This window comes from Antechinus flavipes, chromosome 3, assembly GCF_016432865.1.
Source record: "Antechinus flavipes isolate AdamAnt ecotype Samford, QLD, Australia chromosome 3, AdamAnt_v2, whole genome shotgun sequence".
Classification (NCBI taxonomy): Eukaryota; Metazoa; Chordata; class Mammalia; order Dasyuromorphia; family Dasyuridae; genus Antechinus; species Antechinus flavipes.
In genome coordinates, this window is record NC_067400.1 from 9,657,661 (window position 1) to 9,674,081 (window position 16,421).

At 42.9% G+C, this 16,421-nt stretch overlaps 1 protein-coding gene across 4 annotated transcripts in view; it reads right to left on the reverse strand.

Moving 5' to 3' along the window:
* The window catches only part of ANO7 (anoctamin 7), a 66,970-nt gene that overhangs the window by 10,514 nt on the left and 40,035 nt on the right, over positions 1–16,421 (reverse strand). For all 4 annotated transcript variants that reach the window (XR_007952790.1, XM_051991699.1, XM_051991698.1 and 1 more), the window contains exons 13-18: positions 16,274–16,411; positions 15,470–15,568; positions 13,509–13,611; positions 8,763–8,874; positions 6,162–6,216; positions 1,628–1,725 (exon numbers count right to left, since the gene is read on the reverse strand). Coding sequence is in view for 3 of the 4 variants with exons in the window: in XM_051991699.1 (XP_051847659.1) it covers positions 1,628–1,725; positions 6,162–6,216; positions 8,763–8,874; positions 13,509–13,611; positions 15,470–15,568; positions 16,274–16,411 (605 nt within the window). In the remaining variant the exon portion in view is untranslated. The remainder of the gene's footprint in view (positions 1–1,627; positions 1,726–6,161; positions 6,217–8,762; positions 8,875–13,508; positions 13,612–15,469; positions 15,569–16,273; positions 16,412–16,421) is intronic.

The window sequence follows — 16,421 nt, forward strand, 5'->3', positions numbered from 1 at the left end:
ATCTATGATCTTATGATAATATGGCTTTTTGAATAGGAGTATCCAGTGGGCCAGTCTTACAACTTTAATCAATAAACATTAAGTTTTTTAAACTTCCAGATTCTCTTCCTTATCCCCACTCCCAACTTCCATCAAGAAAACACATATGAAATTATGTAAAACATTTCCATAAAAGTCATATTGTAAAAGAAAACATAGATCTTTCTCTTTAAAAAAAAAAAAAACCTCAAGAAAAAGAGAGAGGGGAAGGAGGGAGGGGGGAAAGAGAGGGAAGGAGGGAGGGAAAAAGAGAGAGAGAGAAAGCTTTTAATCTGTATTTAGACACAATCAGTTCTTTCTCTGGGTATGGATAGCATTTTTCATAAGTCCTTGAGTAGTCACAGATCATTGTATTGCTGAGAATAGCAAAGTCATCCCAGCTGATCATCCTACACCATTACTATTACTTTGTGCATAGTACATTTCACTTTGCTCAAGTTCGTGGACTTTCCAGGTTCTTCTGAGAGCATCCTGCTCATCATTTCCCATAGAACAATTATGTTCCATCATAACCGCACACTACAATTTACTCAGCTATTCCTCAATGGATGGACATCCTCCAAGTTTCCATTTTTTTTGCCCTGAGAAGAGAACTGCTATAAATATATATTTTTGGAGGATTAAATATAAATGTGCGTTGGACTTGATGAGACCTAAATGAACCATTCTATGATCAGTGACAGGAGGGCAATGGAATGGGGCTGCAGGGTGTAGCACATCACTAACAGTGACTTGTGAAGGAGGAGCAGAGGAAAAGACATGGATGTTACAGGGGCATATCCCTAGAGAGAAGGGCCTTTCTCTAAAAGGACAATAGAAGAGACACATCCCAAGTTCTAGGCTGAAGACAGGGAATACTAGCCTAGCCAAGCCAGGGGAGAGCCAGATGTATCCTCTGTGGAAGATATATGGAAGGGCAATGGACCAAAAAAGAATGGTATTGGATGAAAATGCATCCATTGGTCATAATCTGCAGAGAAATTGGGAACATTCACAGTGAGGAAATTCTGTATCCTTTGAAAAGCAAGAAGTGTGATATAATGGAAAAATGTGGAGCCAGGAGGGACCAGTAGTTCTGATGTTTCTTTAGTTGTGAGATCCTAGTTCTCTTCCTCGGTTTCCTCATTTGTCAAATAAGGAGAATAATGCCAGCAATGTCCACCGTCCAGGGTTGTGATGAGATCAGATGAGAGAAGGCATGGAAAGCACTTTGTAAATGAAATCTTCAGTACTCTGGAAAAGTCGTTAGAGGTGTGAGGTCCAAGTGACAGGTTGTCTTGATGAGCCCCTGGCATTGGTGAGGGGAGAGCAGGATGTCCATAGGGCTTGAATTAAGGGCCATCATGAGCCATCCTTTGCTTTCTAGGCCTAAATCAGTCCCATTGCTCAGAATTATAGAATGTTGGAGATAATGTAGTCCAGCGCTTTCATTTTGTAGAAAAGGAAATCAAAATGGTGAATGGTGAAAGGACCTGAATAGAGTCACACAGCCAGCAAAAGTGCTGGGGGGGAGATTTGGATACAACTCTTCCTTACTCCAAGCCTGCCCACCCGCTGTTCCTCCAAGCCACTTCTGGGTATTACTTACGGGATGATGATTTCCAACAGGCTAACGAAGATTTGCCTGCCCACCATGATGATCAGCATTTCCTGGGCAAGGTCAACAAAACAGCTACCACTGACGCACTGTGTGGGAGAAAACCAGCAGTTAGCAGGCAGGATGGAGGCAGCTGCCCGTCCCCCCTCTCCCTCCCCTGTTCCCTTGGAAGACCCTTTCTGTGAGCATCTAAGTCCTGGCACCCTGTCTGTGAGTTGGCCTGAGGGATGTTATTCTCCATCTTCACATTAAAGAAATTTATAAACTCAGACCAAAGGACCCCAAGCCACTTGATATTGAGGAGAGCTCCTTCCTCCCTCCAAGTCTGGAAAACCAGGGAGAGCCACAAATGGATTTTCCAGCCGCTGCTCCCGAGGGACAGCATCTAGTGCACTCTTAATGATTTCTGTTAATACAGGGCTGAAGATAGATGGAAAATTTTGTAAAAAAAGAATAATTAAAGATTTACCGCTAGCTTTGCAACATACTTAACTAAAAAGAGATGGATGGACTCTTTTGGATAAACATCCTTCACTTCTCCCCCCAGCCCCTTTCTTGGCCAGGTTCCCCCTTAGGAAAGCACGACTCAAAGATGAAGGGACAGACCATGGTCACTGATTTTACAGGTAGTCTTTGTTTTAAGTCATCTCATTTAAAACGTATAAACTGGAATGCTAATTAAGAATAATCTATCTGCTTTTTGTTCTTTTTGTTCTTCATCTTCATGTCTTTGTTTTCATTTTTTCCCCTTTAAACTCAAGGACATCTCAACCCAGAATATCTCACGTCAGATGAGACACATACTAATAAAGTTTTAAATTATAGCCCTGCTCTATTGGACATTAAGGATTGTTTTTAAAGAAAGAAGGAAAAAAAGGAGGAGGGACTTAAGGTATAGGAGTTGAATTATGAGGCAGTAATTCTCATTTAAGGAAAGAGTGTTAGATAATTTATAATGACAATATCTAAATTTTGTAGGGTATTTTCCATTTGTAAAATGTCTACATACATATATTCTTTCATTTCATTCTCCCAACAAGCCTTTCGATAGTCAGAGCAGATGTTATCAGTCCCATGTCCCAGATGGGAAAATAGAGACCCTTAAAGGTGAAGGTCCCATAACTAGTAAATAACAGAGCCAGTAAAAACCCAAGTTTTAGGATTTCACAGCCATTGCTCCTCCTACTGCAGATGGCACTTCCCTCAGGCAATGTGAAGGAGAAGATCTTAGAGGAGGAAGGTATTGCTAACTCCTAGGATCCCCAAAATATTATAGATTTTATTATCCTTTCACTTTTTCAGTAGCACTTTTCTCAACAAAAGTTTTGTTGTTTTGATCACGTCCTATTTTAAAGGAGCCTGACCCTGATTTAAGTGATTACTTGGAGATGACAGGAAGCTCAGAACGCAGTGACCCATCCCATCTTAGAGGTTGTTACAGATAAGAAAAGGACCCCTGAGCGGACATGGAGATTTCTCTAGTTTGGGGGGGGGGGGATCATTGCTAATGCTCGGAGATAACAGTTACTAGTCGTCCTTCTTTAGGTAGTATTTATGTAGTATAGGCACATGTTAAGCCCTTTATGAATATTTCATTTGACCCTCCCAGCAACCCTAGGCTATTATTATACTCAATTTATAGATGACAAAACTGAAGAAGGCAGAGGTAGACACAGCTAAGAAGTGGCTGAAGTGCTATTTGAACTCGGATCTTCCGAACTCTAGGGCCAATGCTCTATGTATGGCCCCAGCTCGCTTTCTAGACAGTAAGGTTTTGGAAGGCAGCAAAAGCTTTTTTGTCTTCATGCCCCCGCGTGGAACATTCTGCCTCACCCTTAGTGGAGACTTAAATGAATTTAAGGGCGCCCTCTCAGGGACAAAATTCGGATAATTGTGACGACAAGGGAAGGAATGACTTTAAGAGAAGCATGTGGCTGCGCAAGAAGCTCTTCAACAAATGCATTTTGAATAGATGTGTAGGAGAGAGGGAAGAAAAAGATGGAGGGGAGGAGGAGGAAGAAGAGGAAGAGAGAGAGGAGGAGGAGTGGAAGAGAAGGAGGAGGGGGAGGACAAAGAAGAAAGAATTACCAAAAGGAAACATGCTGTCTGCTCCAGTATGAGCTGAAACCAGTTTTTGATGCTAAAAACAATCAAAAGAGATGTATAGCTGGTTTTTAAATACATTTGGGGATGATTATCCATATTATGACATGAGGTGAAAGGGGAATCCCTTAAATTAGCCAGAACAATCAACTCAATTCAGCGTGTGCCACGCACTGAGGATTCAAAAATGGAAACTGTACCCAAAGTGTTGCTGCCGAAGGACATTGAAGGATCCTATAAGGGTCAAGTGAGCACAGAGAGACTTGGGGACAGGAGCAGCCATTTGTCCCCCACCAGGGACTGAGTTAAGGGAAATAATACAAAACAAGGACAGAAAGGGAACCGCCTTCCCCAGTCCCTAGTAATTCCAGTGCTTTCCTTTGGCTACTTATCTCCTATTTGCCCTGAATAGAGCTGGCTGGGTAAATATGTGTTTGCAGGCTCTCTCCCCTTTAGATAGCAAGGACGGGGACTGGCTTTTGCTTCCTTTTGTATCCCCCAGGCTGGCTTATCAGAGGCACTTCATAAATGTTTATAGATCAATGCATGGAGGGAGGGACTGATTGCCAGATTTTGAAAGGTCCTTATAGTAAAGATGGAGGATTTTGTGTTTTCCTTGAGGAGTTTTTGAGAAGAGAGGATCCTTGGTTAGAGCTGTGATTTATGATTATTAGAAAAGAAAAGTAAAAGGGTGGAGGAGAGATTAGAGGGAGAATCCCGGGAAAAGGGAGTTGGCCCAGTCCAAGAGATAAAGGTCTGAAGTAGGGAGAGGCTTTGGATGAGGGAGGGAAGAATTTTAGGAGTGTCTGAAGGTGGAATTGATAAGATAGGGGCAGATGAGGGGGAGGGGAGAGGCAAGGAGGATTCCTAAGAGAGGAACCCAGGTGACTGGGGGTGGTCAAAGAACAGATCTGAGCAGTGAGGCTTAGTGGATAGACTGGCTTCGGGAATCCAAAAAACCTGGATTCCAGTCAAGTCCTTTAACTCTTCAGTGTCTCAGTGTATATTAAGGATGAGTGATCTGCATCAGTGGATGGATTTTTTTTTTTAAACTAGGAAGCTCCCCAAGCCAATGAAATTATAGAGCTAGATAAATAAACGTCTCAGCTTTGGGTTTTTGTTGGCTTCCTGGTGGAGTGACGATGGACGGTCCTAAACACTAAAAGAGCCTTTCAGCCCTTTCTTGCCAAGGATAGATTTGCCAGTGGCCAAATCCCAGAGGACCGTAGGCAGAGTAACAGGTGGCCCCGAAGAGGGCAAAGGAAAGCTCATTGATCTAAGAAGATGCTCAGCGGAGAGTGAGTGACAACCCCCCCACCCTGATGATTCAATTCATCTGCCTTGGTTCTGGGTGTATGTATGTGTCCTGGTTCCATGTGTTTTGGACATTTGTACTTTCCCCCCACTAGTGGTATGGAAACCTATTGGAAATGTACCTTCTATATAGGTGGAAATCTTTCTTGTCACCTTTTTTCCTTTGATGTTTTATTATTATTATTATTATTATTTTGCCACAAACTAATGTCTTTTTCAATGGGTTTAATAAAAGAACATATACTGGTGGGGTTCAAGACTTATGTTGGGGGGTGAAATGAGATATTTATAAAAAGTGCTTATCACAGTGCCGGTCGCATACACATAGTGCTTAATCAATGCTTGTTTGCTTCCTTCTTTCCTTGGTTGTGCCTCTTTTAATGTCCTGATCCAGTTTCCCTAATTGTCCTGTTTAATTACTCTGCCTCAGGTGATGACCTTTCCCTCTTAATGTTTGATGGAATAAAGGTCTTTATCCATTTTAGACATCATCAGAATATCAGGAGCCTCTCCGGTACTTCCCTCTATTGTGTCATCCTAGATGCCTCCCCCATTAGGTCATCCCCATCCGGGCACCTCCCCCATCATGTCATTGTTCTTGTTACCCTATAAAAGAATCTTTTATCGACTTTCCCTGCTGGATGCTCGGAGAAGAGAGTCTCATTCAGCCCTGGGACCTAACCATGGATCCATTTGGTCCCAGCAACTCTCTCCGTTTTAAATAAATGACTTAATACTCTCTAATCTCTATCTTGCCTCAGTTTCTCCGGCATTACACCATGTGCTACATATACTTTTGTGAGGCTATGAAAGCTTTTTGTTTATTGACATTTGCTCTGGAGCCAGAAGACTACAAGATGAGCTCTTAGTGGAGATCGGAGATTTATCCATGTTAACTCAACATATAGCTGGATTCCCCTGCTTCAATATGGGACATGGGGAGGGTGCTGTTCTCTAGGTCACCTCATCCCTTCGAGACTCACTTTCCTTACCTGCAAAGTGAGGAGTTGGACCAGACAGTGTCCCAGCTCCCTCTGGGCTCCAAAGCTGTGATCATACTCTGCCTCCATCCCATCCCCCGAGCTAATATTTCCTAGCACATACTCACATTTTCATTTTGTATTCCAAAAAAGGAACGGTAGTCTCCCGGGTAACCTGAAAATCTGAAGAACATCCCCGGTTATTCAGGCACCAAGAGATCAGTCCCCATTCTCTGAGCTTCCCACCAAAGGGGGGAAGGCTCCTTTGAATATGCGCCCCCCTCTGTCCCTCCCTCTTCTGCATCTAGCTCATCACTGCCTCCCTGGGGGGAACTCGTGGAGCTCTGGGCTGCTCAGGGGAAGCAGCAACCTTCTGCATCCTCAAGGAAGGCAAGGCATTCCTGACTGGGAACTGTGTTCCTCCTCCTCCTCCCAGGAGTGTTGGCATCTAGCCAAGAAAAAGGGACTTCTTGGTTCCCAGAAACAGCTCTCTGCTGCAGAGTCAGCATTGTGGCAGGTGGACAGCAGAGAGGGTTAGGAAATGGAGACCCATTTCCCAGGTTAGAGCCTTCTTTGCCCATTCCCAAGGCCGACTCTGTTCAGAAACCCTTCCAGAAACCACCTAAGTGTCTCTGGGGGCTCCCTATGAGCAGCCTTTGGAGAACTACAAACCATCCAGAATAACACTATTTATTGCCTGGAGTCTCTTTAGGAGATGGCAAACTTCCCAGGCTCTCTGGAGTGGTCAGTGGGTGGCCATTTTATCATGGATTGGAGATGCTTAAGGGCCGGTCCTTCTTCCCCACCCCCCCATCCCACTTTGCTGACCTGACTTCCCTCTGCTCAGGCCATTTTACTGAGAGATCGGTGCTGAAGTGCAGCACACTGGGCTGCCACTGTCGAGACTTCCCAGACATCTGCTGGGCAACATTATTACTATCTCTTGAAGGTCCCAGAGTGTTCTTGGGTTGGCAAGTCAAGGAGTCCCCAATTTAGGATTTGGGGCAGTTCTTGTAATAGGTACAATGTAATGAATAGGGACTTTATTTGTTCCTGGTAATTTGATCCAAATTCACCAGTAGGTTCCTGGTGATTCCCAGAGCCTTCCTGGGCATTGCAGTCCTGGGTTCTCTCCAATTCTGTCTCATCAGTAAAATTATAAACCTGATCATGCTGCTCGTCTGCTGGGAAAACACGATCACCCCTTCACACAGGCCAGCGAGGCAGTCACTTGGATTCAGGAAAATCTAAGTTCCTTTTACTAACAATGTCAGAGATTGGGCAAGTTATTTAAATTCTGAGCCTTAGTTTCCTCATCTGAACATAGGGATAACGATCCCCGTAGCACCCCACCGAATGGACCCACCGGTGATGAGTTTATAGGAGACTGTAGGCAGAAGTTGCCCAGGATGGCTAGTCATGGATGGGTCTTTGTCACTGCCGGGAAAATGGGAATGAGTGAAATCACTGACCTCCTGGAAGAGTTGAGTACCACCAGTCTCCCAAGGATGCTTAGAGGTTCCAAAGAGACCCTGAGGCCATGGGATGCTGGCTCTGCAGTTATAGGGGACCACCAGGGCCATCCAGCCCAATCCCCTCATTTCAGAGATAAGGAAACTGAGGAAGAGTGACCTGGATTGGAGGCTGTCTCTGACACCTACCAGCTGCTGGGTGACATTGGGCAGTTCCTGTTTCTCCATCTTTAACTTGAAAGTATTGAAATATAAGCAAATGGGAGTGCTCTGAAATGCTATCAGCCATCTGCTGCCCTAAGCAGTATGGGATCTTCTCATCTGACTTGCAGCTAAAACCTCCCACCTGGAGGACTGTCTTATCCAACTTTCTATTTCCAAGGATTAGTGTGCTTGGCCCACACTAAGTACTTAATAAATACTTCATTGTTCATTCTAAGGTTGTGAATCTAATCTAGGAATTTTGTTATTTGTCACCTCCTGTATACCAGATCCTGTCCAAGGTGCTGAGGATTCAGGAGCTTTTGCATTTTTGAAAATGAAAGTGCCCTTAAGGAATTTACGGATCTAGTGGGGGAATCTCTTGGGTTAATCCATTAACTACATTAATTGAATAATAATAGCTCCCATCTAGTCAGTGTTTTAAGGTTTACAAAGCACAGTCTCTTTTGAACCTCACAGCAGCCTTATAAGAGAGAGATCGTGGTAAGTATTTTACAGAGAAGGAAACGGAGGCTGAAAGGGATTCCCTAGTTAGCAATGGGTTTTAAAGCTGAGTGTTTTATTCCCACTGCTCAGTAGGATGCCTGGCACAAAATAGGTGCTTAATTAATGTTCCAAGGCCAGTCATGCCCTCCAATTGTGGAAGAAAAGAAATCTGGGAATCACTGGAAATCTCTACTATTCCATTGGATCTGTGGTTTTATCACTGTGAGTCATGGGAGCGGGGATTTCCAGAAGGAAGGGACCCCAGGGGCCATCCAATCTAACTCCCTTATTTCACAGATAAGACAGATGCCCGAGGCCCAAAGACAAGATGTAAGCCATGGAAGTGGGGTTTGGAGCCGAGTCCTTCCAAACCTGGGACCATGACTGAAAGCTGCCCATCCTAGGGGTTCACCATCCTGAGGGTACTCCCAGCATTCCCGGGCCCTTGCTGGCGCTTGATAGTGTTTGGGTCCCAGTGAAGAAGGCGGCTGGGACCTGGGCCCTCCCCACCATCCCCCCGACTTAGGAATGAGATGAGTCAGAGCTGACCTCCCCTTGAAGAAGGCGATGTAGATCGGAAAGGAGTTGATGTTGACAAACTGGAAAATAAACACTTTTAAAACAAAAGAATCTTCAAACTTGGACTGGGTTTTGTGCATTTCTGAGGCAAAGAAAAGCACAAACATGGGGTCAGTGAAACCGGGACTTTTTCCCCCTGTTCCTCCCATACAAGCACAGTTCACAGAACACTAAAGAGACCAACTAGTCCAACCTGCTTCTTTAGAGGTGGGGAAACTGAGGTACAGAGAAGGGAAGGCTATACGGTAGGTTATAGTTAGAAGAAATGGGATCCTGGTCAAGAGGATTAAAGTTACCAAATTCTAGTAAGTAACTCAGTGGTGTGGGTCCTGAGCCCATCCCTGAAAGAACATGGTTTTCAGAGGTCAAGCAGCAGAGGTCATAAGGGATAGTGGGTAGAGGGCCTGCATTAGGTCCAGAAGAATCGAGTCCAAGTCTCACCTCAGATCCACCTGAGCTGTGTGACTTGGAGCCCTTTAGTCTTTCTGGCTGGGGAAAGCCCCTTGAATGACCTGGAGACCCTCTTTAAGATACTTAAAGCACAGGGGAGTTGCTGGTCTTCCATAGTGGGAATGCCTTACATTGATGGAATTCTAGGTCCAATTTTCCCCCTCCCCTGCCCCTGGCAAAGTGAGCAGAGTTCTGTTTGTTTGTTTGTTAAATTGTTGATTTTAAATTTGTTTGAAAAAGACCCTGCAAACAGAAATGGGTTATGGCTCTGGGACTTTGTCAAATTTGAGACATTGGTTAATTTGGCTAAAACTGTTTTTTTTTTTTTTTTCTCCTTTTTCATTTGTTATTCTAGAGCTAGAGGGCCCTCCCTAGCTGTCCTGCTCTACATCTGGCCACTGGACCCAGATGGCGCTGGAGGAGAAAATAAGGCTGGTGACCTCGCACAGTCCTCCCTCTCTCATGTTAATCTAACTCACTAGCATGTCTTGGTTGGCCCTATATCATGGCCCTCTTGGAGAGCAAAGGATGTACTACAACAACAACAATAGCAACAACAACAAACCACAAAGCAGGGATAGGGATGAATGAGGAGAGTCATACCTGGAAGTGAAAGGGATGCAAAAGCAAAAGAGAGCAATTATTTTTTTTTTTAAATAAAAAGAAACTGTTAAAGCATTTTCCTTAACCATGACATTAAAAACAGACTCTCCTCTGCCTGTCTATGGTTATGTCTGTACAAACAATCAGCCTTATTAAGTGACTGCTGTATGTGCCAAGCTAGGCAAAGACAAGAATGAAAAACAGTCCCTTCCATCAAAGGGAATGGACATAGATGAATAGAGTGAAAATTAGTCTAAAGTAAATACAACATGGTGGAGCCTGGGAGGAAGGGAGGGGGGAGAAACACTAACACTTGGGAAGATCAGAAAAGGAGATGGTGTTTGAGCTGTTTGAGCTCTTTTTAATCAACCAATCAAGCACTCTGTAAGATGGAACTATGGATAGAAGCTTGAACCTAGTTAGGAAGAGTTCAAATCCTGCCTTAGACATTCACTAACTGTGTGACCCTGGCAAGTCACTTAATCTCTGTTTTGGCTTTCTCATCTGTAAAATGGGATCATAACAGCACATTCCAGGATTGTTGTAAGAATCCAATGATATAAAACACTTAGCACGATGTCTGGCATAGGAAATATTGTTTCCTCAGCAATCCCCCAAACTATTTAATGTTTTCTTGAGTTTTAAATCTATCCAACCCCTGGAAAGTATCTCTCTCTTCTTCTCTTCTCTTCTCTTCTCTTCTCTTCTCTTCTCTTCTCTTCTCTTCTCTTCTCTTCTCTTCTCTTCTCTTCTTCTCTTCTCTTCTCTTCTCTTCTCTCTTCTCTTCTCTTCTCTTCTCTTCTCTTCTCTTCTCTTCTCTTTCTCCTCTCTCTCTCTCTCTCTCTCTCTCTCTCTCTCTCTCTCTCTCTCTCTCTCTCTCTCTCTCTCTCTCTCTCTCTCCTGAGGGAATTGGGGTTAACTTGCTTAGGGTCACAAAGTTAGGAAATGTTAAGTGTCTGAGGCCAGATTTGAACTCAATGTACCACCTAGCTGCCCCTGAAAGTATATCTCTTAATGAATTATATGTTGTTACTGAATTCTATTTTGTTTTGTCAATGTGATCTTGTATTTTGTGGTTAACATTTCTTTTGTGCACAAAAAATAACTATCTGCTCCATTAAAAAATATATATATATCTCATGTATACACACACACACACACACACACACACACACACACTTTCCTTCCTTTAGTCAGGAAGATCTCAGATCAAGTCCAACTTCAGACACTTTTTAGCTGTGTGACTCTGGACAAGTCATGTAACTATCATTTACCTCAGTTTCCTCATATATAATGAGGAAATTATAATAAAATGAAAATTATAATAATTAATACCTGCTTCCTAGGGTTGGTGTGAAGATCAAGTGGGATAGTGCTTAGCCCAGTATTCTGCACATAGTAAGTGCACTATAAATGCTAGTTATTACTACTATTGTTGCTGCTGCTGCTACTGTTACAATCTTACTATTACTGTTGCTGCTACTATTACTGCTACTGTTAGTGCTAGTGCTGCTACTGTTACTGCTACTACTGTTACTGTTGCTGCTACTACTATTACTGCTACTGTTAGTATTGTTACTACTGCTGCTACTGTTACTGTTGCTGCTGCTGCTGTTGCTGTTGCTGCTGCTGCTGCTACCATAACTGCTACTGTTACCGTTGCTGTTGCTACTACTGTTATTACTATGTTACTGCTACTGCTACTGTTACTGTTGCTGCTGCTACTGCTACCATAACTGCTACTATTACTGTTGCTGTTGCTACTACTGTTATTACTATGTTACTGTTGCTGCTATTACTGCTACTGTTAGTATTGTTACTGCTACTGTTACTGTTGTTGCTGCTGCTGCTGCTGCCATAACTGCTACTGTTACTGTTGCTGTTGCTACTACCCTTATTACTATGTTACTGGTGCTATTACTGCTACTGTTATTACTGCTGCTACTGTTACTGTTACTGCTACTATTACTATTACTGCCACTACTGCTGCTGCTGAGAGCTGCTGTTGCTGCTGCTACTAATACTATTACTGCCACTATTGCTGCTGCTGAGTGCTGCTTTTGCTGCTGTTATTACTATTGTTGTAGACTGCCGCTGACTGCTGCTGCTGCTACCGCTGCTTCTGCTGCTTCAACTTCAGAAGTTTGGCTTGGACAGGGGCATGCTTAGGTAGTAGTTTTTCTGAAAAAGTGGGGGCTCAAATGGCCCTCCAGCTCAATGTGAGTCAGCCATGCAATGTTGACCAAGAAAAACTAAAGGGAATTTGGGCCCCAGGGAGAAAGCCTTGACTTCCAGGATTTGCAACAAGTAAGCATCTTGTTGGTAATCTGCCCCAGTTTACGCCAAGAAGGTTGTGTTCATATTTGGGTGCCATGGTGAAGAGAGGATAGAAAGGAAGTAAGAAAACAAACCTTTTTTTGGAGCACTAGTGCCAGGTATTACGATAAATACTTTACAAATATTATTTCATTTGATCCTCATAACAAACCCGAGGGGGAGATGCTATTATTGTTGTTTTACAGTTGGGTAAACTGAGGCAGTAGCAGCTAAGAGGCCTGCTTGGGGGTGACATAACTGGTAAGTGTCTATGACAACATTCAAATTCAGGTCTTTCTTGATTCCAGGCCTTATCCACTAGACCATCTGAGCTGCCTTAAAGGAGACATGAGAGCTTCTTTTGAGTACTTGGAAGGATTAGTTTTGTTCTTCCCATCTCAGAGGGCAGAGCCAGGAGCAACCCTGGCAGGTGTTGCAATTCTAGTTTGACCATCAGTTTTCTTATCTGTAAAATGGGCTGGATAGTTTCTAAAGTCTATGATCTTTTGGGGGGCAAGAGTGAGGATGATATCCAAATTATCTTCTTCCTCTAAAGCTGAATTTTTGCCTTTTTGTGTCTTGTTTTCTCTTTGTCAATCTAGGGGAGCCTATAGATTCTCCAAATAATATACATGGGATTATGAAGGAAAGCAATTCTACAATGAAATGTAGATTAAATAATTAAACACTGAGAAGTAACCAAATTCACAGATCCAGATTAAGAATCCCAGATTAAGAATAAGCACTCTATCACCTCCTTATTCCTTATGCCTCTCACCACGACTCCAAGATTGTATACAGTTTCTTTGCCACTCTATCATGCTGCTGTGAGGCCCACACTAAGACCCCCAGATCTTTTTCAAACAAAAGCTTTTCCAATTAGGTCTTGCTCTTGGGAACTTGATTTAAATAAATAAATAAATAAATATATATATATATAATCAGGATTAGTGTCATCCCAATTGGTTTAGCCCTAGATTTTACCCAATCAAGATCAAATATATAAAATCGGGATCAGTGTCTCCATTTAGTTTAGCCCTAGATTTTGGCCAATCAAGATCTTTCTGGATCTTCATGCTGTTACCCAGTGGGTTACTGACCCTTTCCAGTTTTGCAATGTAACAAAATATTTTGAGAGTAACTAACCCCATTGTACAGATCAGGTTCCAAGAAATTACTAGATAGGAAAGGGGTGGAGCGGAGCCAGGATGGAAGGCCAGGACCTCAACTCTATACCCATCATCCCTCCTTAGCGGGGCCCTTGGCTTGCTCTTCCCCCTTCTCTCATGGAGCCACCATCCAGCAGCGGGCCAGAGATGCTTCCTTGGAGTTCGAATCCCCTCTTACCCCAGTTGGTCAGAGCATATGCGACTGGGACATAGATCTTGGCCAGGAGGAGGATGAAGGAAAGATTCATAATGGCACTTGTGAAACCAGCGATCCAAGGTGCCTAAAAGGAAGAAAAGGCTGCTGATCCCCCCCAAAACAGAAGCGAATAGCAGAGTGCATTAAAAAACAGAATCCTACCAAAAAATCACAGAAAGAGGCTCGTGAGTTGCAGCCTGACATAGGATCCACCACACTAAGGGACTTCATTCATTCATTCAGTCCCGGCAGTGCATGGAGCCAGTGCCAGATGTGGGGGAGAATATAACAGTTAGGTAAGACTGGGGATCTCTGGCTCCATAGAGCACACAGTCTAGTAGGAGAAATAAATACAACTATATGTTGTATAATGTATAATATGTTATAATATATAACTATATATAATATATACATTATATAACTATATAATATAACATACAATTACATATGTAACAAAGACATATTTTCTACATACAAATCTATATTCTCTATGTATATATATACTTATATATGTATATGTGTACATATAGTTTACAAATATATATAACTCATCTATGGAATCATAAGTTCAGAATTAGAATGGACTTTAAATGTAAATACAACTAACTATATATAATATAAAAATACATACTATTTATATATTATATAATAGAAATAATATATAATTATATATAATGCATATAATATATATTAACTACATATGTAACAAATATAGACATATAACTATTCTATATACATAAATATATATTCTCTCTATATGTATATATATATAGTCTACATATACAAATACAAATATTATTAATCTATAGAATCATAGGTTCAGAACTAGAATGGATTTTTAATGTAAATATAACTGTATATAAAATATAAAATAAATACTGTATATGTACTATATAATATAAATAATATATAATGCATATAATATATAACTACATATGTAACATCTATATTTATAACTATTCTATATATATAAATATATATTCTCTATATATGTATATGTGTACATATAGTTTACATATACAATATATATATAACTAATCTATAGAATGATAGGTTCAGAACTAGACAGGACTTTAAAAGATTATAGAGTTCAATCTCTACATTTTACAGATGAGGAAACTGAAGCCCAGGAAGCAACATTTGAGCCCATGTCCTTTGCCTCCCAACCTTCTAACTGATTTCCCTGGCTTATTTCCGGCCCTGTCCCTCTGTATCATTGCCAAAGGGATCCTCCTTAACAGTAGATCTGGCCAAAGTCCAGCTCAAATGCCACCTCCCACGGAGGCCTTTCCTAATCCTTGTACCCAAATCATCTGGAGTCTATTTTCTGTGGACTTATCGTAAATTATCTGGGGGAGTAGATTGAAAAGAGCAAGAACCGGGGGCCAAGGTGACCTTGGCCATCCCCATGACTCCAGGACTCTGGGAGAATCCTTTCATTCTTTAGTGTCCAGAGGTAGAAAAAGTGCTAGTCTACACTGGTCAAGAGAATTTCCGTACCTGGTGCTCCCTACTCCAGTGCATTTATAGGTGCCACAAACAACAACAACAAACTCTCTAATTTGTAAATGCCAATATAATTTAAGTTCCTAGGAAGTGAAAATGATATTTCTTTGACCTTTTAGGCCTAGCACAATTAAGTCAGGCACTTAATGCTTAACGAATGCTTGTGAGGATTATCCAAGGTCCCACAAGGGCTCCTTAGTGGCAAAGTGAGAACCAGAAGCCAGATTTCCTGGGGCCATATTGGGTTTCCAGAACCAACCTACTCCTCTGAAGTAAATGCCACAAGATGCTAATTCTTGGTCTTCCCTCTGCTGAGGCTGGTCCCTGTGGAGGGCCCCAGTGCCAGGCAGACGAGTCTACACTTGTCTTGGTGGGTAGTAGGAAATCCCTGAAGGTTCTGAGCAGAGGAGGCTCCTTAATAATCAGAAGAGACTCACCCATTTCAGGAGGAAGATGTTTCTGGATTTGGCTACCAAGATGGTGACGGTTGCCCGGTAGAGGATAATGGCTATCAGGAGCAGCACTATAGTGGCAACCTGCAGAAGGAGTCAGGCTGGGGCCGGGGCCACTCAGACACACATAGTTGGTGAGTGCTGGTTCGGGGGTGCCAGGAAGCCCCAAAGGGATGAGGTCCTAGCACTATAGGGCCGGGAGAGATCTGAAAGGTCATTCAGCCCAATATCATGTCTTTATAAATGAAGTGACTTGGATGCTCATGGAAACCCAAGCTCTCCTGGGAGGGTTCCAGGGCAGGGAGGGGCAATAAACATGGACCAGTGGTAACCCAGTTGCCTATGAAATGGTCCCACAAAGGATTTGGCCAGGAAAGGGATCATGGAGATGCTCCGCTTGAGAGATGAGGAAGCCAAAGCCTGGGGAGGGAGGTCCCTCTCCCGGCTGGTAAATGGAAGAGCCAGGACTCCTAGTTCTCAGGCTGCATGAAAGGCAGGATGGCACAGTGGGTGGAGCTCTGGCCTTGAAGTCAGAGTAATGACTTGCTAAGTGGACTCATTGCCTCTTGCCATCTCTATTAAATGGTTTTTAGTGATAGCTACTTTATCTCCAGCCCAACAGGATTGTTAGGGAGCTAAAATAAAATCATAGATATATGGGGCTTTAAAGCCCAATACAAAGGTCAGCTGTTTATACTGGAGGATCTCCAGAGGGAAGAAGGCCCTGTCTGCTGACCATCCAGAAGACTTAGGCTAGGAACCCCAGCACCCAGGGCAAGGGAGAGCTACCATGATGATGATGATGGAGGCCGACATGAAGGCGCGCTGGAAATAACTCTTTTTGGGGAAGAAGGGCTCTACAAGGTTGGTGACCGGATTCCGAGTTGTCATGGGCGCCATGACCACAAACTTGGGCCGAGGCCGCTCCTGAAACAGA